Raw genomic sequence first — 25,834 nt, forward strand, 5'->3', positions numbered from 1 at the left:
ATACGCTGTGTCCCAAGGTTCCATTTGCTGTCCTTCGTACCAAAACATCAAGAAAAGGTAAAGTGCCATCTTTTTCCACATCCATGGTGAAGTTAATATTCGGATGGAGCGAATTTAAATATTGAAGAAACGTAGGCAGAGTATCCAGTCCGTGTGGCCACACCACAAACGTATCGTCAACATACCGCAGGAAACAAGAGGGTTTGAGAGTGGCTGACTGTAGTGCTTTATCTTCAAAGTCCTCCATGAAATAATTGACCAACACAGGAGAAAGAGGGCTCCCCATGACGACACCGTCCACTTGTTCAAAATATTGGTCTTTAAATAAGAAGTATTTTGAAGTAAACACATGTTTAAATAGTGCCACTATGTCGTCCTCAAACTTGTTACTAATAAGCTCTAAAGAGTCATGCAAGTGCACCTTTGTAAATAAAGACACAACTTCGAAACTTACTAAGAAATCCGATGCTTGCAATCTAAGAGTTTTCAAGCGACCTATGAAATCCTCAGAGTTGCGAATATGATGGTCACACTTGCCTACGAGAGGTCCCAATAGTGACGTCAGATATTTGGCAACAAAATAAGTAGGTGCTCCAATGTTGCTCACGATAGGGCGCAGAGGCACCCCATTCTTATGGATCTTGGGTAGGCCATAGAGTCTAGGAGGAACTGCAGCTTGTTGACGTAAACCCTTAGCGACTTGCGCTGGGATCGAGCTCTTCCTGATGAGTTCCAAAGTCTTCCTCTGGATCCTACCCGTCGGATCACTTTTTAATTTACTGTATGCAGGATCGTCGAGCAGTTTGTGCATCTTGCTGTTATATTCTGTGCGTGAGAGGAGAACAGTAGCGTTTCCTTTGTCAGCAGGTAAGATGACGATGTCTTGGTCTCTTCTCAGATCTTGTAGTGCAGTTCTTTCAACTGCGGTAATGTTAAAGCTGGTCTTCTTAGGTGCCGCCAGAGTCAGGATGCGGCATGAATCACGCCTAATCTCTTCGGCAGCTTCCTTAGGAAGTTTCAAAACAGCCTGTTCTATTCCCCTAATCACATCTCGGATAGAAATGGTCCCAGGTGTAGGAGCAAAATTCAGACCCTTCTCTAGTACCGAAACTGCAGCGTAGTCCAGCGTATTTTCCGTGAGATTAAACACGGTGCGTCTTCTTGGCATGTTTTCTTGCGTTCGGGCTTGGAGTCGATCGTATTTTCCCATTTCACGAACCTTGGTTTGCTGTTCAGTCCAATCAGCTAGCGCCCAAGTGGCGCTATCTACCCAGTTCCAGGATACCGCTGAAAGGTTCGCTGAGATTTTCAGATGGAGTGATAGTAATCGTCTGGACACCAAGCACAATTCCTGACGTGTATAGCGTACCCTTTCTCCCACAAGTGCTGCACTCGCCCGTCGTTTTATTCTAACTGCAGCCTCAGAGTTTATTTGGTGTTTAAATTTAGCAAACGCGGGGATGGTTTGGTTGTCACGGCATCTCAGTAAAAATGCGTGGGTGCTTAGCAGTCTACCTCTCTTGAGACGTAATTTGTCGAATTCACATACGTTTTTTGCCATCTCCTCCCCATAAAGGAACCAGATGTGACTCTTCAGGCTTTCCCGGCGGATATGTTGTAAATAGTCTTCACGGGTGTGCCGCCGAATGACGTCGTGCAAATCCCACAATATTTCCTCGGAGCAACTGTCCGACATCATCAGGTGGTTGAACCTCGCTGGTGGCTAGGTACGACTGACAAGATCCGCATGTCGACGCCGCTGTATATAGAGCACGCGCGTGAAGATTGCGCAGCCGCGGGAACCACGCATGCCCAAAAATTTGCAGATAGATGGTGCCAGACTCAAACGTCCTCTGCCTGTGGAAATTATTAAAATAATTTCGCATTGAAATACGCGCCATATTTCGAACTTCTGTAAAACTTTGCCAATTCACGTATCGTTTAGCCGTTACGGCGCCTTACATGACCACCAGCGGCGTACGAGGGCCCCACATAATGCCACCCCAAAACAGCAGGGAACCTCCACCTTGCTGCACTCGTTGGACAGTGTGTCTAAGGCGTTCAGTTTGACAGGGTTGCCTCCAAACACGTCTACGACGATTGTCTGGTTGAAGGCATATGCGACACTCATCGGTGAAGAGAACGTGATGCCAATCCTGAACGGTCCATTCGGCATGTTGTTGGGCCCATCTGCACCGCGCTGTATGGTGTCGTGGTTGCAAAGGTGGACCTTGCCATGGACGTCGGGAGTGACGTTCCTCATAGTGCAGCCTATTTCGCACAGTTTGAGTCGTAACACGACGTCCTGTGGCTGCACGAAAAACATTATTCAACATGGTGGCGTTGCTGTCAGGATTCTTCCGAGCCATAATCCGTAGGTAGCGGTCATCCACTGCAGTAGTAGCCCTTTGGCGGCCTGAGTGAGGCATGTCATCGACAGTTCCTGTCTCTCGGTATCTCCCATATCTGAACAACATCGCTTTGGTTCACTCCGAGACGCCTGGACACTTCCCTTGTTGAGAGCCCTACTTGGCAGAAAGTAAGAATGCTGACGCGATCGAACCGCGGTATTGAGCGTCTAGGCATTGTTGAACTACAGACAACTCGAGCCGTGTACCTCCTTCCTGGTGGAATGACTGGAACTAATCGGCTGTAGGACCTCCTCCGTCTAATAGGCGCTGCTGATGCGTGGTTGTTTACATCTTTGGGCGCATTTAGTGACATCTCTGAACAGTCAAAGGTACTGTGTCTGTGATACAATATCCACAGTCAACGCCTATCTGCAGGAGTTCTGGGAACCGGGGTGATAAAAACTTTTTTGATGTGTGTATTTACCGTATGGGGACGGAATGTATTTGGGAATGATGTTTAGACTGTGCGCTACAGGTTTTGTGTTGTTAGTGGGTTGTGTATCATGACTTGGCGGTAGGTGCCGGTACTGGTGCGGCGACTTAGAGCTGAAACAAGAGCATTAGTGAGCAATGCAGTTGCAGACAGTCAACATGTGTCTGGCCAAGGTGGCCATTATGAAAACAACAACAATAATGGTGCTATTCTTCGCTAGTGTCTACACATTGAAGCAATGCGGAGAGGTCGTCTTTCCACCCCAGGATTGAAGAACACGATTAGGAAGTTCCAGTTAACTGACGATTATGAATAGCTCCTTCCATAGACCGACGGTCTTTCTAGATACAAAAGAGTATCACGAAAATGCAAATATCAGAGATATTAGAGATGGCATCGTTTTAACGCATGTAAAATCACTTTTATGACACCAAAGACCATTTAAAAAGTAAGTTTCAGTATGAAGTCACTGTTAATTAACCACCAAAGATGTTAAAAATGGTTGCAGTCACAAGTAACAAAGCGTGCACAAGCTTAAATTTGAAATGACGTGGCGTGAAGTTCAGTGTTGGACGGAATACGGAGATGTCCTCTTTCTGCACCGTGGTTGAAGAGCATGATACGGAAGTTCATGTAGGACAATTGTTCCAAACTGTTTGGCCACCAAGATAATAAGATTTGAACCCGTGTGATTTCTGGCTGTTACGTTACCTGAAGGTCAGAGTTTGTCAACGGGTCACTAACACACCTTAGAGGCTGAAGATGAGCATAGCCAGGGAGGTAGTCTATATCCCACCTGAGATGTTTCGGGCTGCAGTAGAGGATTCTCTAACGCGGTTCCAGACAGTTGTGGACGCCGATGGTCGTCACATTGAGCAACGTTTGTAACCTGGAGCGTAAACATTGTACGCAATTGCCAAAAGTTAGCCTGTCGTGTAGAAATTAAAACGTCTTTCGTTCAATGGTTTTTCCTTATTTCTCTCCCGCTTGTCCCTACAAATGTTAAGTCTGGGGTAGTGTTCTGAAGAGGATCCAGCCGCAGTAGCTCTGGAGGGATAGGGAATGGGTCTCCATCTATAAACCAACACACAAAATAAAGTAACTGAGCTATTTGTGTGAGTGTGTTTACAACAGGATAAGGTCAACAGTCCAACTCTACAACAAAGATAAGAGGCCCGCATGAAAAACGAGTGATCGTACGACAATGAAACTTTGTTCATCCTTGGGAACTAGTTCACTGGTGATCGCGTTTTTTTGGGAACCATTCATTTTTACTCGTTCACCGTTCATTTGTGCATTGTATATGGTTCTTATGAAAAATTGAAAATTAGTAGTATGGGTTACTGATGATGGAAGGCTCCAAGATGGGGCACCTGCCTCCCCTCTGGAGTACAGAGCTTTTATTCATTACAGAATTCACACACACTTGTAGAATTAATTTTCGTGATTCTGCAAAACCTCTCGTTTAGCCAACTGTAGCGTTATGTAGCTGATCGCACTGAAATAATATAAGTTGGCGCACGAAAACCGGCCTCGAGTACAGACTGCTCGCTAATTACGCACGATTTGTTGACCGGTACGAGCAGAATAGATAAACATGTAATAATTAGGCAGTAAAGAAATAACAAATAAGCTAATGCAAACAACAACTTCGAAACAATAGATGACGACTGGTGGGCGACAATGAGCTGTCTAGTACTCGTTGCCGATTTTTCTTGTGCCACCCTGTACCACTGAAATAATATTGTAGAAGTTATCGTATTTTCTTTACAAAATGTGACACCAGACATCGATTATGGAGCGCGGGCTTCATTCGGTTGTAACGACTGCCTTCCATAACAATGAACATGCTTTTTACCTTGGAATAAAAAAAGAAAAAAAACAAAAAAAAGAGAGAGAGAGAGAGAGAGAGAGAGAGAGAGAGAAACGAAAAATGGCCACTCGTGTGTGCCGTGCCGACTTCCGTTGCATGTGTAATAACAAAAAACCTTGCCTTTTTATAGGTATGTCGTCTGCTGTTTATCGAAATAGTGAAGTAAGCTGATACGTAATTTACGTAACTGCAAAATACATTTTAATTGCCGATCGTGGACACCGATTAGAATACGAAAAGAACCAGAAGACCAGAGTTCAAAAAAAGTTTGAAACAGATCTAGAATGGACGTGCGCAGCGAATGAAACGAACAACAACTCGATACTGAACTACCTAGGAGCAGTCGGCAGAGGAGCTGCGACGAGTGGCCACGCGAAGGACGAGTCCGGCTGAGAGAGAGACGGGAAAGGGGACAGATGTTCGAACGAGACCGGCCGACGCGCCATTGCGGGAACGAGACCGACCGTTTCCCGTTCCAGGGAACTGTAAGTAGAAAGCTGCAACCGGAGTGAACTATGAAAGACCGTTCCTTAGAATTCGTTCCTCGCTCCTTCCGTTCATCGTGGTGAACCGTTCCTGTGGACCCGTTAGTTAGCGAGCGACATATCTCTACAACTCAATGCACGTTATTCTCTCGCTACCTTGCTGCTACTGAATGTTCTTGTCCGCCTGATAGCAAGTAAGAAGAAAATAAAAATGTAATGTGGGCGAAAAATGTGACAGAAACGCCGCATTCTCTTACCATTCTCTCTGACCTTGAGCCTTGTTTATTGTGACTGCAAACGAAACCTTAATTGGAAACTGAAGTCGCTTAAAATGAATAGGTAAATCGGTTGGAACAATTTGTATACGGTGTATGAGAGAGACCTCTCCAGCTGCTGGATCTGTGAACATAGTAGCTACACTGTGCAGTATTTCGCATAGTTTTAATTTGCAAATGGGTAAAAGAACAAAGTGTCGGACGAGTGAGATTCCGTTGTAGGATTTTAATCGCAAGCCGATAATCCGTAAATACACCTTTCTTGTTATCTGTAAAACCGACGGAAATGAACAAAACAGTGCATTTTTATGTATACAAATTTTGTTTGAAATTATACAGAAGGAGAAAGAATATACACGGTGGTCCATTGACAGTGACCGGGCCAAATATCTCACGAAATAAGCATCAAACGAAGAAACTAGAAAGAACGAAACTGGTCTAGCTTGAAGGGGGAAACCAGACGGCGCTATGGTTGGCCCGCTAGATGGCGCTACAAAAGGTCTAACGGATATCAAATGCGTGTTTTTAAAAATAGGACCCCCCATTTTTTATTACATATTCGTGTAGTAAGTAAAGATTTTTTTTTTTTTTTTTTTTTTTTTTTTTTTTTTTTTTTTTTTTGCTTCGTGATACATTACCCGTGTTAAAATGGACCGTTTACCCATTGCGGAGAAGGTCGATATCGTGGTGATGTATAGCTATTGTGATCAAAATGCCCAACGGGCGTGTGCTATGTATGTTGATCGGTATCCTGAACGACATCATCCAAGTGTCCGAACCGTTCGTTCGCTTGATAGTTGCGTTATTTAAGGAAACAGGAAGTGTTCAGCCACATGTGAAACGTCAACCACGACCTGCAACAAATGACGATGCCCAAGTAGATGTTTTAGCTGCTGTCGCGGCTAATCCGCACATCAGTAGCAGACAAATTGCACGAGAATCGGGAATCTCAAAAACGTCGGTGTTGAGAATGCTACATCAACATCGATTGCACCCGTACCATATTTATATGCCCCAGGAATTGCATGGCGACAACTTTGAACGTCGTGTACAGTTTTGCCACTGGGCACAAGAGAAATTACGGGACGATGACAGATTTTTTGCACGCGTTCTATTTAGCGACGAAGCGTCATTCACCAACAGCAGTAACGTAAACCGGCATAATATGCAGTATTGGGCAACGGAAAATCCACGATGGCTGCGACAAGTGGAATATCAGCGACTATGGCGGGTTATGTATGGTGCGGTATTATGGGAGGAAGGATAATTGGCCCCCATTTTATCGATGGCAATCTAAATGGTGCAATGTATGCTGATTTCCTACGTAATGTTCTACCGATGTTACTACAAGATGTTTCACTGCATGACAGAATGGCGATGTTCTTCCAACATGATGGATGTCCGGCACATTGCTCGCGTGCGGTTGAAGCGGTACTGAATAGCATTTATCAGGACAGGTGGATTGGTCGTCGGAGCATTATACCATGGCCCGCACGTTCACCGGATCTGACGTCCCCGGATTTCATTCTGTGGGGAAAGTTGAAGGATATTTGCTATCGTGATCCACCGACAACGCCTGACAACATGCGTCAGCGCATTGTCAATGCATGTGCGAACATTACGGAAGGCGAACTACTCGCTGTTGAGAGGAATGTCGTTAAACGTACTGCCAAATGTATTGAGGTTGACGGACATCATTTTGAGCATTTATTGCATTAATGTGGTATTTACAGGTAATAACGCTGTAACAGCATGCGTTTTCAGAAATGATAAGTTCACAAAGGTATATGTATCACATTGTAACAACCGAAATAAAATGTTCAAACGCACCTACCTGTTAACAACTGTTTGTAAAAAAACTGTGAGCCATATGTTTGTGACTATTACAGTGCCATCTAGAACAAAGCGAAAAAAGCGATCCAACTAAAACATTCATATTTCTTTACGTGCTACACGAATATGTAATAAAAAATGGGGGTTCCTATTTTTAAAAACGCAGCTGATATCCGTTTGACCTATCGCAGCGCCTTCTAGCGGGGCAACCACAGCGCCATCTGGTTTCCCCCTTCAAGCTAGACAATTTTCGTTCTTTGTGGTTTTTTCGTTTGACGTTTATTTCGTGAGATATTTGTCCCGGTCACGATGGACCACCCTGTATACGTGATAAGCAGTTTTTGTAATGGTGTATGTGTCTTGCTGTAGTACTGGCTACAGGAAATAAAACAAAACCTCACATTTTCATAGCATGATGCACTATTTGCTTTCTGGTGGTCAGTTTTAATGCAAAACCTTGACGACTTTGTCAATATATATATATATGTTTGCTAACAATGGTTCCCGTTTTCATATTAAATATATATTTAAAATTCAACTTTCAGAACATTGTTCCTGCAAAAAAAAGCGATCAAAACTGAACTAATAGTGCCTAAATAAAAATGATCTAGAATCGCAAGTAATATGTTAAAATTTAAAATGTATTACTCAGGTTACTGGTTTCGAGACTACTACGATCATCTTCAAGCCATTAAAACTCTGTGAAGAGAGTAATAAAAAGTTTAATGGTACAAGACTTAGGTATAGATTAATTTAAGCAAAGTAATTAATTTAAAGTATACCCATCACGGTAGCCGTGAACGCTGATGCGCTGCTTCCTGATCTCGGATAGGCGCGCCGGACCCTCTTCGAATCCGACCGGCGGATTACCGACGAGGGCTGGCCAGCCTGGATGTGGTTTTTAGGCGGTTTTCCACACCCAGCTAGGTAAATACCGGGCTGGTCCCCACGTTCTGCCTCAGTTACACGACTCACAAACATTTGAACACGTTAGCACTATTTCATGGGTTAACTACATGCCCATAGCTGGGGTACACTAATTCTGTCCTGGGGAGGGGGGGGGGGTTCAAGGAGGCGACAGGAAGGGCATCCGGCCACCCTCTGCAACTAACACTGCCAAATCTGTAGTAACAAAGCCGACCCCGCGTTGAAGCGCGACAAAGGCCCACAGAAAATGATGATGAATTAATTTAAAGTATGCCTCTATATCTACCCATGATAACGGCTGGAGAGTGTGTGGCGAGGAGTAGCACGCTATGTAGCGCTGGTAAACATTGGTGGCTAACGTATGGCAGCTTGCAGTTGGATAGAGGCGACACCGTCAACTGCCTCCCGCATAACATCATTTGGAACCAATTGTTACAGAGAATGACGTAATTTCATAATAAGATTGCAATAAAGTGTAATTATTATTGGTGTAATCGCAAAAAATCATAAATATGAGACTATATATGAGTTACGCAACGAAAAGAAATTTTACTTACGATAGATAATCAGGAAGAAATATCCACGGTATTTCAACGCGGCCTCTCCTCTGTAGGAGGCTGCAACAACTATACGTAATCCAAAGACTGCTGACAGGACGCTACGTGGTTACCTGAAGATAACACTTGAATCGACATATACTATTATCGATCATCAAAATTACGATATCTGTAAAAGCTAAAATAAACAGGAAATGCGTCGGCATCGTAAATGATCATATGCCATTACTAAAAACAAACGTTAAGCTAAAAATCTGCGTGGTATGTTATTTGCGTTATTAGTAATGGCATACGATCATCGACGACAACGATGCAGTTCCCGTTTATTTTAGCTTGCATCAGGCTATTTCTGATTCCATAATATCGCTGATCGACAACAGCATGTATCGATTCAAGTGTTATGTCCTTGGTAACGACGTGGCGTTCTGTCAGCCATCTCTGAACTACATGTAGTTCTTGCAACCTCCTACAGAGGGACAACCGCCATGAAACATCGTATGTTTCGTCATAATTCTTCCTTTCGGTTCTACATCGTAAATAAAATTCTATCGCAAATAAAATTTCTTTTCTTTGTGTAATTCATACACTGTCTCATATTCATGTTTTTTGCTATTATAACTGTAATAAGTACACTTTATTGCAGTCTTAATATGAAATTATGTCATACTCTGTAATCATTGGCTGCAAATGATGTTATTCGGGAGATCGTGGGCAGAGCCTCCGGTACTTAACACCAAGTGTCCACGCGTTAGTCGGCAGTATTTATCAGCGCTACGTAGCGTGGTGTTGTCTTGCGTCATCATGGGTAGGTACGAAAGCATATTTTAAAACCTAAATTAGTTTATACCTAAGTCTTGTTCTTTGAAACTTTGTATGACTGATTTCACAGAGTTTTAATGGTCTGAAAAATGATCGTACCACGATCGAAACCAGTCACCTAATTAATAAATTTTAAATTTTAACTATTTACTTGCCATTCTAGGATGTTATTATTTTAAAACATATATATATATATATATATATATATATATATATATATATATACTTTAAAAATACGTAGTCTATGTTCGTCCAACTGTTTATTAGAATATCGTGTAGAAATATGAAGCAATTAAGTCAAGAACTTTTCGAGATTTTTGGTAACAATATTTTTCGGTTATACAGGATGGATCATTTTAGTTTATGATGGGGAATAGCTCCGGGGGAGATGGAGATATAGCTAAATGTTTTAGACAAAAATTGTAGTTAACAAAGAGGATCACGCATTCCTCACTAATGGCCGTCACCTTGAACGTGATTTCACAGCGATTGCCACAGCCTTAAATAATGCATCATTTTTTACGTAAAATTTGCCGCTTTTTCAAATTTAAAATCAAATATTAGGGTTCCGTTTTAAAAAAATCACTTTAACCTCTAAATCACCTTGAAAAACACATAAAGATCACGGCCATTAATAGTAATGCGTGACTCTCTTCGCCACCTACAACTTTTATCTAAAACATTTTGCTGTATTTCATTTCCATACCGATTTATTCCCCATTATGTATTAAAATTGTCCACGCTGTATACTGCACATAGATTTAACAAACATGTAGCCTGTATCCGGCCAGAACCTACAGTGGTACCCTACTTCTGATTCTCCACAGAGTATACAAAAGAACTTGCTCCTTTTCTAACAACAGTGGACTGTAGGTCTTATGAGACGCGAAGTGTACTTAATGGTGGGAAAAAGTACGGGTCATTTCCATTTTCAAGAAGCATAGTCGAACAGATGCAAAAACTATGAGCATATATCTCGGTCGTTGGAGTGTAGTAGAATTTAGGAACATGTTTCAGGCAGGCGTATTATGAAATTTCTGGATAGCGAAAATCAACACAGATTCCGAAAAGAACAATCGTGTTAAACCCAGCTCGCTCTGTTCGTCCACAAGACCTAAAAAACAGTAGATACAGGCCTCTAGGCACATGTCGTGTTCCTTTACTTCCGGATTTATTTCTTTACGTACTACACGAAAATGTAATAAAAATGGGGGATCCTATTTTAAAAAACGCAGTTGATATCCGTTTGACCTATGGCAGCGCCATCTAGCGGGCCAACCATAGCTCCATCTGGTTTCCCCCTTCAAAGTAGACAAGTTTTGTTCTTTGTAGTTTTTTCGTTGGACGCTTATTTCGTGAGATATTTGGCCCGGTCACGATCAATGGACCACCCTATATATATATATATATATATATATATATATATATATATATATATATATATATATATATATATATATATATATATATATTATATACACACCTGGACGATAACGTCGCAAGTTCCACGAGGCTTTCCGCGCATGATAGTGTTGTGTACAGAGAAGTCTCAATGGTAGAAAACTGTTGCTTAATCCCAGAAAACATTCAGAGGATCACGGTTTGTGCTGGGAGTGTCAGTTGCTCATCTTCATAAACAGATGTAACATATTACGAATACATGGACAGAAAGACCCATTATTTCATCATTACGTGATTGCAGAACAATCACTCGAGGCAGTTACTTCCATAAAGGAGTGTGCGTACGGAGCGATTTGAAGTGGTACGACCGCGTAAAATTAATCAAGGATAAGGCAGATGCTAGGCTTAGATTATTTGGAAGAAACCTCGGGAAACGCAATTCATCAATAAAGGAAGTAGTATATAAAACACAAGCTCGACCAGTACCTGAATACTCTTCAAATGGTTCAAATGGCTCTAAGCACTATGGGACTTAACATCTGAGGTCATCAGTCCCCTAGAATTAGAACTACTTAAACCTAACATCAACACATCCATGCCCGAGGCAGGATTCGAACCTGCTATCGTAGCAGCAGCGTGGTTCTGGACTGAAACGCCTAGAACCGCTCGGCCACAGCGGCCGTCGAATATTGCTCGTCAGCAGTTCATTTAATAAGTGCGAAAGCTTCACGGAGATGCTAAGTCAACTACAATGTCAACCGCAGCAAGAGAGGCGTTCTGCATTACGGTGTGATTTGCTGTTAAAGTTCCGAGAGCGTACGTTCCTAGAAAGAGTCAACAAATCTGTTGCTTACTTCTATGAGTATCTCGCGGAAAGATCACGAAAATGGAATCAGAGAGATTCGAGGTCATTCGTAGGCTTACCAGAAATCTTTCTTCCCATAAGCCATACTTGTCTGGAACGGGAAAAGGTGAAGTGACAATGGTGCACAAAGTACCCTCTGCCACACACCGTAAAGTGGCCTGCGGTGTTTGGATGTAGATGTGACGATTGTAAAGTGGTCCCATTTTTAGATAACAAAGCATTTAACTGCGGTTTTCCTGTTAAGTGTGGTATCGGTTTTGTTAGTTTTGCGCCGAGTATATGCTGATATTGTCCACCACATTAATCGGAATTGAGGGAAGATGTGGCAATAATTAACATTTAAACACTTTTCGAAAGCGCTGTAGGTTCGCAACGGTAACCCTCAGTTATAATGCTGGACGGACCCTCGTGTGACGAGATGTGAGATCACGTAATGCTCTGAGGAACATCGTCGAATATTATCGTTTTGGTGATCCATGGCTTATGGTGTGTGGAGGCCTGATGTTACATGGGCTTACTGACCTCCAGCTCTCCGAACACGGTACACTGTGACACTGTACTGTGTCCACTTGTGCGCCGTTTCAGGGGAGCATTCGGTCTTAACTTCAGTTTTAAGGACGACAGTGGGCGACGATTTCGAAGTGCGCAGGTGGAGTACTCTTGGAACAAGAGGATATTCGGCGGATGGACGGACTTGAATGTTCACCCGACTTAAACTCTATCGAGGACGTGTGTTATGCATTGGGGGGATGTACTACAGCACGTCCACAGCCACCAACGACCGTCTAGCATTTGTAAGTAGGCTGTTTAGGTTTTTTATGGTAACGCCACCTCTGTATGAAAATCACTGGCTGTGCTGTGTGCAGTCTGTGGCTGCTTTGCATTGTTGTAATACTCGCCATTGTAGTGTTGGGCAGCGGCAGCTGGATGTGAACAGCGCGTAGCGTTGCGCAGTTGGAGGTGAGCCGCCAGCAGTGGTGGATGTGGGGAGAGAGATGGCGGAGATTTGTAATTTGTCATGAACTGCTATATTTATATATGATGATATCAAGGTAAATACATTGTTTGTTCTCTATTAATATCTTTCATTTGCTAACTATCCCTATCAGTAGTTAGTGCCTTCAGTAGTTTGAATCTTTTATTTAGCTGGCAGTAGTGGCGCTCGCTGTATTGCAGTAGCTTGAGCAGCGAAGATTTTTGTGAGGTAAGTGATTTGTGAAAGGTATAGTTTAATGTTAGTCAGGGCCATTCTTTTGTAGGGAATTTTGAAAGTCAGATTGCGTTGCGCTAACAAAATATTGTGTGTCAGTTTAAGCACAGTCATGCGTAAATAGTACAAAAGGGGACGTTTCATATGTCGACCCTTAGCCTAGGATACCTCACTGGAATCTTCTGATTTTTTTCTTGTAGTTTGTGTAATTAGTGTAGATTTTGTTTATTGCTAGCGCGTAATTATAGAGAGAATTTCCTTTGTAGTTGCAGTCTTTCATTGTGGTACAGTAAAACAGTTGTAGCATGCATGCAGTTTTACACCAAGTATTTCTCAGCAGCGCGTGCAATAACTAGATATTTTTTCAGTGTTATGTTAATGTGTTCTCTTATTTTTGCTCTTCAAATTGTGCTTTTCTGTGTTGTCGTGTGAAATATTGTGACAATAATGGCGTGTGAAAAACGTAATACTAGGCTCCAAAGTAAACTGAGAAATGACAGTGAAGACGAAAGCAGTGTGTTAGCGCCGCAGAGTAATGAATTAACAGACATTCAAAGTAGTAATTTGGTAACTGTGCATAGGGAAATGGAGCGGGCGGCAAACAATGGCGTGGACAGTGAAACAATTAGTGAAGAGGGACGCATTATCGAACGATCGGTCGGCAACAGCTCGCCTCAGGAATCCGAAATGACAGGAAACAATCTCGCAAATACTGTAGATTCAGGTTTTGGTTCCTCACCGTTTTCTCAAATAAGTCAAGACACATTTTCTGCTTGTCAAAATGTGAATGTTGCCGGTGCAAATTCACTGCCGAAAAGCACTGAGGAACATGTTCCAGACACCAGTGCATTGTTATTACAATTAATACAGCAAATGGGACAAACACAGCAAAAGCTTCAAAAGTTAGACACAATGGAACAAAATCTTCGAAAGTTAGACACAGTGGAACAAAATCTTAAAAAGTTAGACACAGTGGAACAAAATCTTAAAAAGTTAGACACAGTGGAACAAAATCTCAAAAAGTTAGACACAGTGGAACAAAATCTTAAAAAGTTAGACTCATTGGAACAAACTCTTGAACAAACACGTGAAGACTTAACTACTGAGTTACATAACATTGAATCGAAATGTCAAAAAGTCTGTAATGACGTAAAAACACAAATTTGTGAGCATTTTCAACCTATTTTTTCGCGGCATGAAAATGCATTACAGAATCACGAAGCAGCCATAAAAGAACTGCAAATTATTGTTCATGAAAATCATGAGACCTTGCAAGCTAAATTTGACTCAGTTGCATCTACCGATTCGGTTACGCAACTTGCAAAAACTCAGGATAACTTAAAGGACACAGTAGATTCGATTTCAACACAAATGGACACTCTGAAACTTGGTTCAGAAAAACACACTGAGGAAATGTGTTCATTATCAGAGAAAGTAGTTGAACTTTCGGATCAGCTAAATAATTTATCTACGAAGGTAGATGATAATCTGAATGACGCAAAACCGGTAGTCTTTAATGACACAGAACAGAGCGAACAAATTAGGAAACTGAAGCAAAATCTGAATCAAATTGATACGCAACACCAAAGAGAAATCCGGGAAGTACAAGATCAGCTGACACAGGTAATACAAGAATTACGTATTTCAGAAGACACTCGCGCTCCAACACGGGAAGAGGAACTTAGAAATACGCAAAAGCCACAAAATAATAACACAGGGCATTTCGGTAATTATGAAAGAAATTGGCAAGGTACACCGAATTTTGAGATGGAACCGCTGACACGACGTAACTATGACCGAGATGCTACTCGCCGACACGATGATTTTGACTATAAGCTGTTCATTACTACACGTAAATTCAAAACGTTTAAGAATTCTGCCAACGACATTCATCCACAAGCGTGGCTCCATCAATTCTCTCATTGTTTCCCTCCCAACTGGTCATTGGAGCACAGGTTAGAATTTATGTGTGGCTACTTAGAGAATGAACCAGGTGTAAGAATGCGATCGGTCATTCACGATTGTCACAGTGAAGGAGATTTTTATCATGCCTTCCTCTCAGCGTATTGGTCTCAAGCGACACAAGACCGTGTAAAACATAGCATCATGATGATGAAACACTTTGAACAATCTGAATTTTCCAGTCTTGTCAAATATTTTGAAGACATGTTGCATAAGAATCAATATCTTTCAAACCCATACAGCCCCTCAGAACTCATCCGCATTTGCTTACTCAAATTGCCTGAACATTTACGACATATTATTTTAGCAGCACGTTGCAAAGATGACATTGAAGCATTTCAGGGTCTGCTACAAGAACTGGAAATTGACACTGACAATCGGGGAACGCGGAAACAGGAGCACAACAATTACAGGTCACATCTGTCACAATTCCACGATGAAAGAAATAATAACTTGACACGACAAGGCTATTCTCACAACACAAATCGTGACCAAAACAGACACCACCCGTATGACAGCCGTTGGCAGAGTAGTAATAACTACAGGGAAAGATCACCTCTCCGTGGTAATGACTATCACAGAGACAATAAGAGAAACAGACAATATGGGAACCAAAATAAATATTATCAAGGGAGGCAGAATAACTTCAGACGCAACAGTTCGGCGCACAGTTACGATTCAGGGAGAAATTTTCCACCACGTGACGGACAAGGAAGAAACTACGGAATCTACCGACATGACGACAGACGATATGATCATAACGACAGACGTCAATTTCATCAGAACTGGCGGGATTCTAACACGGCTGGGCCCTCTCGGCAAGGCGAATTTGTAGAAGTTAGGTCTCCTAATCCCAATAACGACGCGCGCCAACAAAGAGACAGACAATGACTCGCACCGCAGGCAGCCGCGTGCGCCGGCTGGCTCAGAGAAAAATAACAAAGACGCGAACCTTGAGAAAAGATTTAGCATTCCTTACCGACGTGTAAAACATGACAATTGCTTTGCAGTTGAAAGTCTGCATACTAGGAAGAGTAAAGGTTTACACCACATTTCACATGTAAAACCGTTTATTGAAAGATAATCTGCTTTCTAACTTAGTCTTTGTCATAAAATTTTTCACTTCACGTTACTAGTATGCTTAAGAAACTGTTAACATACAACAATGTTTGAAGTACAATATCCAGTCTAGAACCTAGGGAACATTTTAAACAGAAATTACGAATGCATTGTTATAGTGAACAGACGACACAGTATTGTATTTGTACATTCTTGCTTGTTTGTTGCACGATTACGTAACGACTATAAGGCTCACATACTTAGAACATTTACCAGTACTGCTAATGAGATTTTAATGCAACATTTTGGTTTATTTGAAAATACATTCTGAATTTAAAGTGCTTTCTGAGAGATACCAGATGACACAGAGGTTAGTTTATGTGACAGCTACACGATTTTTATCACGACGCTACTAATGAGTGACAATTTACAATGTTGCTTTTGCGGTGTATCTGTTTTATATCTGCACAGTTTTCTGAATTCTTCTGGAAAGAAAAACATGTTTTAGTAGTAACTTTTGTGGTATAGCAACAATGAGACAGCCTTTTTCGTGGCACAACATTACGTTACTGTACAGTACTTTCTTCATCACGCCAATAAGCATAATAACTACGATATCTATACGCAAAGCATTTCACTTTTGTTTATCATGAGGTAAGTACATTGACTTCTGCAGAACTTAGCTTTCGGAGGACGATAATTACGACACTTCCACAGAATTATCTTACAGCAAGACGCACATTTAGCGCTACAGGACACGCATTTGAGTGATTAATTTTGTACTTAAAACATTTATTTTTAAAGATTTTTGAATTACAAAGAAAGTTTTCCATGATACATTTCATTCCATTGCTGTAATCTGTAACACCTGAGGGTATAATTACATTAATCCTCAGGGGGGTACACACTTTTTTGTGTACCATGTGTGTGGCAACCACAAGGAACCCTAGCTAATATGGTATTTGCTTATACAACTTTACACATCGGTACCATATTTCTCTAACACACAAATTACACAGCTATCTGATCATTTAACTGAGAGAGACAAACATTTATTTTACTACATCAGTGACAGATGTTTACGTAATTACACAGTTGGATAACTTCACACTTATGAAACTGTATTTTGTCTGTACTTTGTAAACTGTTCATATTTTTTCAGAATCATTGTGATACTATGAGAGCTTTGAATGATGTATTTGGTATGAGATCATGATTTTTAAAGTACGTTTGAGGCAGATGACACTTTTGACATGAGCAGAGAATTTTTTTAGGCTTAGAAATTATTGGAGGAAGTTACGACGATTTTGAGATTTGACTGAAGTGTTATGATGTTATTATTACGACGACGATGTGTATTATGTTGTTGAGGAATGTTTATTATGCTACGTATTTCTCACGATGAAATATTGAAGAAGTGTCGACGAATGTGTATATGTATAATGAGGTAAGGAATAATGAGTAGTGTTTAGGGACTCTGATTTATGAAAAGGATGTTGGAAACCAAGAAACGTACTTTAAGAGTTATGAAATGTGTGACTGTATCACAATGCTGACCAATATTTTTTTTGGACACTTATATTTATAGGATTTTGTTTCTACAGATTTGCAACGCTAATTCTTGACCTGTGAAATATTTTTATATGAGACTGCCACGGTAGCAGAAACTGCTGTCGCAAATATTTCCGTACGGAAGTTAAGTGACCACCTGCACGTAATGCGTCGCGGGCACCCAGCTGTGTCAGACGCCTGGAGAAAAAGCCATTATTGCGAGCCCTTTTCAGCGGCACAGGTAGAACAAAAAAAAAGGGGAGGCCATTATCCTTGGAAATATTCTTACATCTGCAAACCTGATAATGACAAGTGTCTTTCTACGAGAATTGAGAGCTACTGACTTACGAAATGCCACATAGCTATTGAATGATGTTTTTATGCTTTGGTTTGAGTAATTGCTTATTTCATTTGATATCTGGTTTCCAGCTGTGTTGCAGCATTGGTTTCATAAAATAAAATTAAATGCATTTGCTAATGTGAACACTTTCTGTCAACAGATCTATTAAATAATTATTTTATGATCCACATTCTTTAAAAAAGGAGCACTTGGAAAGGAAAGAACAATAAGAAGGAACTAGTAACAGTAACACATAATTTTCTTTTCAAGTACATGGTAATATTTCTTTTTACAATCAGTTGTTGTGGTGCACCACTTTAATTACTTAGACATTAAGATGTGATTATACATTTCCCTTATCTGCATTGTTATCTTTACTGTAATATTTTTTCTGCTTGAGCTATGTCATGTTTAGGTATAAGTTACTGCTGTTTGCCAGGCATAGTGCTACTGAACTTTAATTTGTGTTACTCTGCTAAGCCAATTTTACTACTCATTGATTTTCATGTTGCTGCACATTGGCTCATATTAGTTGTAATTTTGCATTTTATCTGTTAATTTAGATTTACTGTAGCTTGCTTTGCAATTTTCCAATTTTTTGGTCATTGCTCTTTGTGTTACTTATTTTGTGCTGCTGCATTGCCTCGTCTCTTAGTTTAGCATCTGAGCTCAGTAGATTTAAGTTAGCTTAAGAGGGGGTAGCCTCTAAGAGAATGAGTTACGATGAATTGGAAGAAATGCATTGAGAAAACAGGTTTAGGTAGGATTTTCTTGGAAATAAATGTTGAGGTAAGAAATGTGTGAACATATAAATACAGAAAGCATGCTTAGATAGAATTTTTTTGGTGGAAACAAAGGATGAAATAAGAGGAAAGATATATGAAGTTTTGGGTTGGACTGCAGTACCAAATGTTACACTGAAAACGAACCCTGTCCTTTCCTATTGGTGTTATCCCACTATATGTTTGTGTACCCTTGAGTATTTGTTTTCTTCCTGTCTCTGTGTAGTTTCATAGAATTTTTTCTTCTTTTAATATTAAGCTACATTCACTATGATGAGGAATACTGTTATCCTCAAATACAATTGGCATTTATAATATGTTATTTACTTTGTAAAGATGTTAGACATTATTAATTCCGTTCTGTTTAATGCTCATGTGTGAAGTTGATGTTTCGAAAGTTATTCTGATCTTTTATGTATGTACTCATGTCATAATTCCTGTAACACTGACGTATATGTCTATTTCTATTCTTTTGTAAAGCCCCTATTACTACAAATGTTATCTGTATTATTATGTTTTTAATGATGTGTTTTGTACCTTTGTTATTGTATTCTTATGTTATAAAATTGTAATTGTCACCAGTTCATGATATTATTAACTTAGTTACATTTCACTGCACACGTTTCTGTTGGTCATAGTATATGGACAATATGCGAGAAGTAGGGACTGTTAGTGTTTGACGTGTGTTGATAATTCAGCAAGGGACTGGATAACAGCATTGCTCGTTCTAAGGACAATTCCAAAAAACTTTGTGAGTGCACAAGTGGTGGTTATGGACTTGCTATATTAACTGCAAGACTCTTCACTGGTGACTGTGCACCTGCACAATCACAACAGATGGCTGCTGGTCATCTCTACCAGGACTACAGTGGCCTGTCCACACTTTCTACAAGGACTACAGTGGGTCTGCATCTATGATGACCCACCAACGCCATTATTTCTACAAGGACTACAGTGGGTCTGCATCTTTGATGACCCACCAATACCATTATTTCTACAAGGACTGCAGTGGGTCTGCACCTCTGGTGGCCCACCAATACCGTAATCTCTACCAGGACTACAGTGGGTCTGTTCTGTGATGACCTACCTACCAATATTCTTCAAAACATCGAATGACTCTGCTGTGGGTTTGCTCTGTTGTGGCCCATTATCTGTATGCATGTCAAGAGTCAGCACTGTCTTTCCGTTGGAAGGACAACACTACTTCTTCAAGACTGCATGGAAATCCACTACTTCTGTGTGCATTTTCTTTTACTGCTCAGACTTACAGAGTTTTTCTCAATTTTTACTGTGATGAACAATGTGGACTGTCTTTATGGACTGTGAGAAATTTTTAGCTTTTGACCAACATTGTATCAATAAGTGTGTGCATTTGATTTCTTTGTTATTGTAATTATGAAAATTTTTTTTCAAATCTGTATTGGCCACTGCCCAATCCAATTTGTAAAAATTTTTGTGGGGAGCATGGGGGCTATGTAAGTAGGCTGTTTAGGTTTTTTTATGGTAACGCCACCTCTGTATGAAAATCACTGGCTGTGCTGTGTGCAGTCTGTGGCTGCTTTGCATTGTTGTAATACTCGCCATTGTAGTGTTGGGCAGCGGCAGCTGGATGTGAACAGCGCGTAGCGTTGCGCAGTTGGAGGTGAGCCGCCAGCAGTGGTGGATGTGGGGAGAGAGATGGCGGAGATTTGTAATTTGTCATGAACTGCTATATTTATATATGATGATATCAAGGTAAATACATTGTTTGTTCTCTATTAATATCTTTCATTTGCTAACTATCCCTATCAGTAGTTAGTGCCTTCAGTAGTTTGAATCTTTTATTTAGCTGGCAGTAGTGGCGCTCGCTGTATTGCAGTAGCTTGAGCAGCGAAGATTTTTGTGAGGTAAGTGATTTGTGAAAGGTATAGTTTAATGTTAGTCAGGGCCATTCTTTTGTAGGGAATTTTGAAAGTCAGATTGCGTTGCGCTAACAAAATATTATGTGTCAGTTTAAGCACAGTCATGCGTAAATAGTACAAAAGGGGACGTTTCACATTTGTCAACCGCCCTTATGGACGATTGGAACTCCTTACCACAAGAACTCATTACGAACCCTGTGGCTAGCATGGGAGCACGTTGCACAGCTTGCATTACCGTCACTGGTGATCACACAGCCTTTTAAGAACAATGTTCCACCTTTTCTAATGCCCAAGGGACCGTCAGAAGTAGGGGTGTGTTCATTGTAATTACTGTCTTTGAATAAAAGTATTATTTCTGTTCATGTCTCTGCGTATTTCTTTCAGTTACTTTGTATTCTGTACTGTAGGCTAGCAGTTTTTCTATGGATGGTCGAAGTTTCATCAAGCTGTGTTACTTGCCAGTGACACATCATACGAAAGTTACTTTTGTCCTTAAGTTCTGCACACCAAGGTACAGGATAGAAAAGTGACAAACATCAGTATATAGAGCCTCTCTCCAAGTTTCGATTCGTGCTACGTGCCACAGCATAGTTGTACTAGGCGCGGGCGTGTCAGAACGTGTAAGCAAATCATGTACTGCGTGTTGTCGCATCAAATTACTGCGCGCCTGCTGATAGGTGTCCAAATGAACTGAATATATATGTGGGCTGCTGTCGCGCTTTCCATTGCAATTTATGTCAGCGAAGTCAATAAATATGCACGCGTTGAAGTATGACGCGTCACATGAGATGCTCACATTGAGCTCTTGTTATGAGTTATAAACTTGGAGATATGCTCTATCCACTAACATGCATCCTTTTTCTGTGTGTCATATGGTTTTTTCACAATCACCTTCTGAAACCCTGGAGGTACTTACGAATAACCTTATACGTATGGAACTCTACAGCTCCAACTTGTTTGTGTAACATTTGCCACTTCACTTTTCCGTCATGAAGAACGAATAATTACGAGAATACAGAAGCTAAAATCACCACCAAACATTCAAAGCACACTAAGTAACGTGTAGAATAGCCAGGAACGTAGGAATGAATCTACTGACTGCAGTGTCTTGTGATGATACATTGGACCTGAACACCTCCCAACACCCGCCTCTGTAGCGGCATATGTTTATAGCTGAAGACAAAAGTCAGTAAATAGTTTAAGTAGTGATTTTGGCATGTATAAAAATGTATTAGATAGACAGAGGCAAGTGATACTGGAATAAACTGCTCCCAACCGTATGTATGCACACTGGAGATTGACTTTAATTTTAAAAATTGCGCGTGGCTAGCTAGCGACACTCATGTTACCACATACACGCTTCATACATAAGTGAAAAAAATTCTCTGTTGTTAACACAGAGAGATTTACGAACAACATTCGCCTATTACCTTTAAATTGGCATAGATTCCCGTGGTATCCCTCTTCGCAGATGCAGCTGAACCCATTAGCCTCGTCCAAGCAACGTGCGTCATTCTTGCACGGGGAAGAGGCACAAAAATCTGAAAACAGATATTTTCACCATTAGTTGAAGCAAGCAAATGGGTAATCTTTAAGTGGTGTTTTATAGTTCGAGAGTTTCAACAACAATATATTTTGAAATTCGTCAATCAATAATTTTATTGTTTCTTTACATTTTGTTTTCATGTATTTAGTTTAACTGAATCCTAATATGCTCTCTGGACAATCTCCTGCAGTGCAATGCAGAAAGTACTGCAACATCCTCGTCCTTTTTGTTTAATCGGTAGCTAATAGTTACTGTTGCTTACAAAACTAAAACAAACAGAAGGTAATGTACATCTAAAGTACCGTGATTAAATTATGGCTATTAAATTGCGTTAGTATTGTGCTTCAAGTTTTCAGGTCCTTCTAAGCATCAGTGAGACTTGCTAAAAACTCCCTGTATGAGAAATGCTACAGGATAAACAAACAACATGATTCATGAAACATAATTAATTCATTTATTAAAAGAACAAAAAATCTGGAGAAATGCAGAATGGCGCTGCCAACAAATTTTCAGCCAGCGTAAAAGCTGTTATGAAGAGTGATGAAAACTTTCTAAGTTCCCTGTATTTCATTGAAGGGTTATCAGATAGTCGTGTCTTACGATCACTTTCTATCAAAAGCAGACACCGAGCAAAATGTTTCCCTTAAATGGTACAAATAAGAACGTTGCGTGCTTGGAGAGAGGGAATTTGTGATGACTTTATACAACATAACCAATCCCCGCCCCCATTACTAATCATCCTTATTGAAGACAGTCATATCAGTAACTGCCCAAGACTATAAGACAGCAAACTGTATAGCGTTTAAATGATAGGCAGCAGTTTATATTTAAACAAAAACAGCTCTTAGGAGTTACGCACAACCTATAATTTGATACTGACTCATCTTTCATAATTATAGGAATTATCTTTTACGTGAACGAAGCAATACTAATAGTATGCGAGCATTATTCATTCTCTTAATCATTTCCCCACCAAAGAATTTTTCTGTTCTCTCTTATTCCAGCATGGTCTGGCAGTGCCTGTTTCTAATGTGTGATTGTTAGTGTTTTACTTTTCAGAACAAAATACATAACCTTAAAAATAGAATAATAGGAAAACGTTGTAGCTATTCGGAGATCCTCAGTGTTAAGAGTTGCGCTCACAGACTGCCGGAGAATGTGAAGTCAGAAATGACACAACGTTAACGTGCCTTACATAGTTACAGTATGAATATGATAGATTGTGTGCTTACCTATGTCAGTTTCACAGTTCTTCCCTGAATAACCAGGTGGGCAGAGGCAGTGGTAGTCATTGGTATCATCTTGGCAAGTTCCTCCATTATAGCAAATATTTGACACACACTCGTCAGTTTCTTTCTCGCAGAACTCTCCTGCAAATTGAAATTTGAAACAGCTCTAGAAAACACAGAAGAGAATCAGCGTAACACATCTATGTGCTAGTTTAGTGGCTTCCACCTACAGGCTCGTTCCTGACAGCTGACAAATTGCTGTGCCCAATTACTACAGTTAATGTGATGAAGTAATAGAAGACCGTTGCCCTGCTTGTTCCGGCTCTGCTCAGGTACGTCGTTGACGGGACGTCCATTAGGCACCAAACTTCCATTTTCGAATCAAGTACACAATAATCAATTTCTCACGTAAAGCTGTAGTTCCTGAAACTCACTTTGTTGGAGATAGTCTCTGTCTGTATCTACGAACAACTAGCCTGTTGTCGAGTGTTCAACAAGGAATTCACGAGAACGGCAGCTGCGAAATCTTGGAAATAGCTCGAAAATCGAGGGATCTTTTATGTGAATCAGTGAATACCATCTGAGATGAAGAGAGTGTAGCACATTTCTAATGCTTCGAACTGTAAGTAGTATGCTATTAAGAGGAGATTCCGCCTTGCAATCGATCACGTGTCTGGAACATGCAAACGGAAGATTGTGTACGCAGGACATCGTTTCATGAAAAAACCCTGTAAATACACGAAATCTTAAATAAGATAAGAAGATGAAGGAATGAATTTTTCACTTTGCAGCGGGGTGTGTGCTGGAATGAAACTTCTTGGCAGGTTAATACTGTGTACCCGATTGAGACTCGATATCGGGACTTCTGCTTTTTGCGGGCAAATGCTTTACCGACTGAGCTATCCAAACATATACCCGCGAAATGGAAAGGCCCCGAGATCCACTCTAGTCTGGTACACAGATTTAATCTGGCAGGAAGTTTCATATGAAGATGATTACTAGTCATAATTGACTTCGGTAGTTACAAAAGTTGCTCTTAGTTAACGCTGCTACAGACCAGTCCGTACAGACGAACTACTGCTTTATCAATGCTGTCCCAGTATCCACTGCTTTTGCTGTACACAAGGTTTAAATATACTTCCTACTGTCGATAGTGTATCTCAGTTTCTACGGTGTTCACTCGTCCCTACGGCTACACATACCTAGTATTCAAATGACGTTTAACCGAGAGATCTTGAGAGAATAATACCACTTCTACTCAGGGGCCTGAAAAGATTGTCATTACGTAATATAGTAATTCTGTACAGTAAAGTGGTAATAGGTCATTTTATAGGACGTAAAATTGCCAATTCTTGGACACTGCATGAATGAGGAATAAGGCGAAACTACGTACCCAGTTCAGATATAATTGGCCTTGTTGACTTTTCAAAAAATAATGGTCCAGTTAGGCACCTACATGACAATGCACACCGAATATTAATTGCTGATAAAGTGATCTTTTGGACAAAATATGTTTCGAAACCAATCACAGTATTTCATCTCCTGTTTCAGTCGTCTTCGTTTGATGTAAGCAAATAACGTAGCTAGCACAATTTGAATCTTGCTATTTCAGAATGCTAACCCCAGCCTTTTGTGTTTCTTGTTGATAGACTTTAGTAGATATGGTGTAAAACGTCCCATATTATAGAAATGTGGAGACGAACACATTTCTCCCAACGAGAGACCACTTTGTTGTTACCGTCACAGTAGAATGTTTGAATTTTTTGACGGAGCAACCGCTTCATCACTATCAAAGCGATGTCCTCGAAAGTGTTCTTAAGTTATGGAAAGAGTTGAAAAACGGATGTGGCCAAATCAGAGACTGTATGGAGGATGAACGATGACAGTGAACCTAAGGCGCCGGATTGTTGCAGATGTCACAGTGCTCGTGTGTGGTATGACATTGTCATGCTGAAGGACAGAGTGCTCCATGTACAGACGATCTCTGCGGATTCGCGCTTTCAGTTTTCTGAGGGCCTCTCAAGCACTAACATAGTTACGTTGCACAACGTCTCGTTACACGCTACTATTCGGACGCCTCTAGCGGCAGAGGGTTGCAACTTGTGTTAGCGAAGCGGGTAAATCGACTGAGTAATATGTATAACATACAATACCTCAAACGATTTTGAGAACAGAATAAAAAATTCGGATGCATTACTTTTCAGCACGCCCTCTTATGTATGCATGTATGTATGTATGTATGTATGTATATGCGTTCCACATCTTCCTTTAAACCACTGACTGCTTTCAACCAAACTAGAAACAAATATCTCTTAATGTCTGGAAGGAATCACTGTGGTATAAGAACCACATGTCTATCAAAGGGGTGGGATGAG

General features: G+C 40.7%; 1 protein-coding gene across 1 annotated transcript in view; it reads right to left on the minus strand.

The window, feature by feature from the left end:
* Window positions 1-25,834, minus strand: part of LOC126470807 (uncharacterized) — a 495,505-nt gene that overhangs the window by 164,251 nt on the left and 305,420 nt on the right. The window contains exons 12-13 of the mRNA XM_050098819.1: window positions 23,463-23,600; window positions 22,115-22,225 (exon numbers count right to left, since the gene is read on the minus strand). Of these exons, the coding sequence (XP_049954776.1) occupies window positions 22,115-22,225; window positions 23,463-23,600 (249 nt within the window). The remainder of the gene's footprint in view (window positions 1-22,114; window positions 22,226-23,462; window positions 23,601-25,834) is intronic.

Source organism: Schistocerca serialis, chromosome 3, assembly GCF_023864345.2.
Source record: "Schistocerca serialis cubense isolate TAMUIC-IGC-003099 chromosome 3, iqSchSeri2.2, whole genome shotgun sequence".
Lineage (NCBI taxonomy): Eukaryota > Metazoa > Arthropoda > Insecta > Orthoptera > Acrididae > Schistocerca > Schistocerca serialis.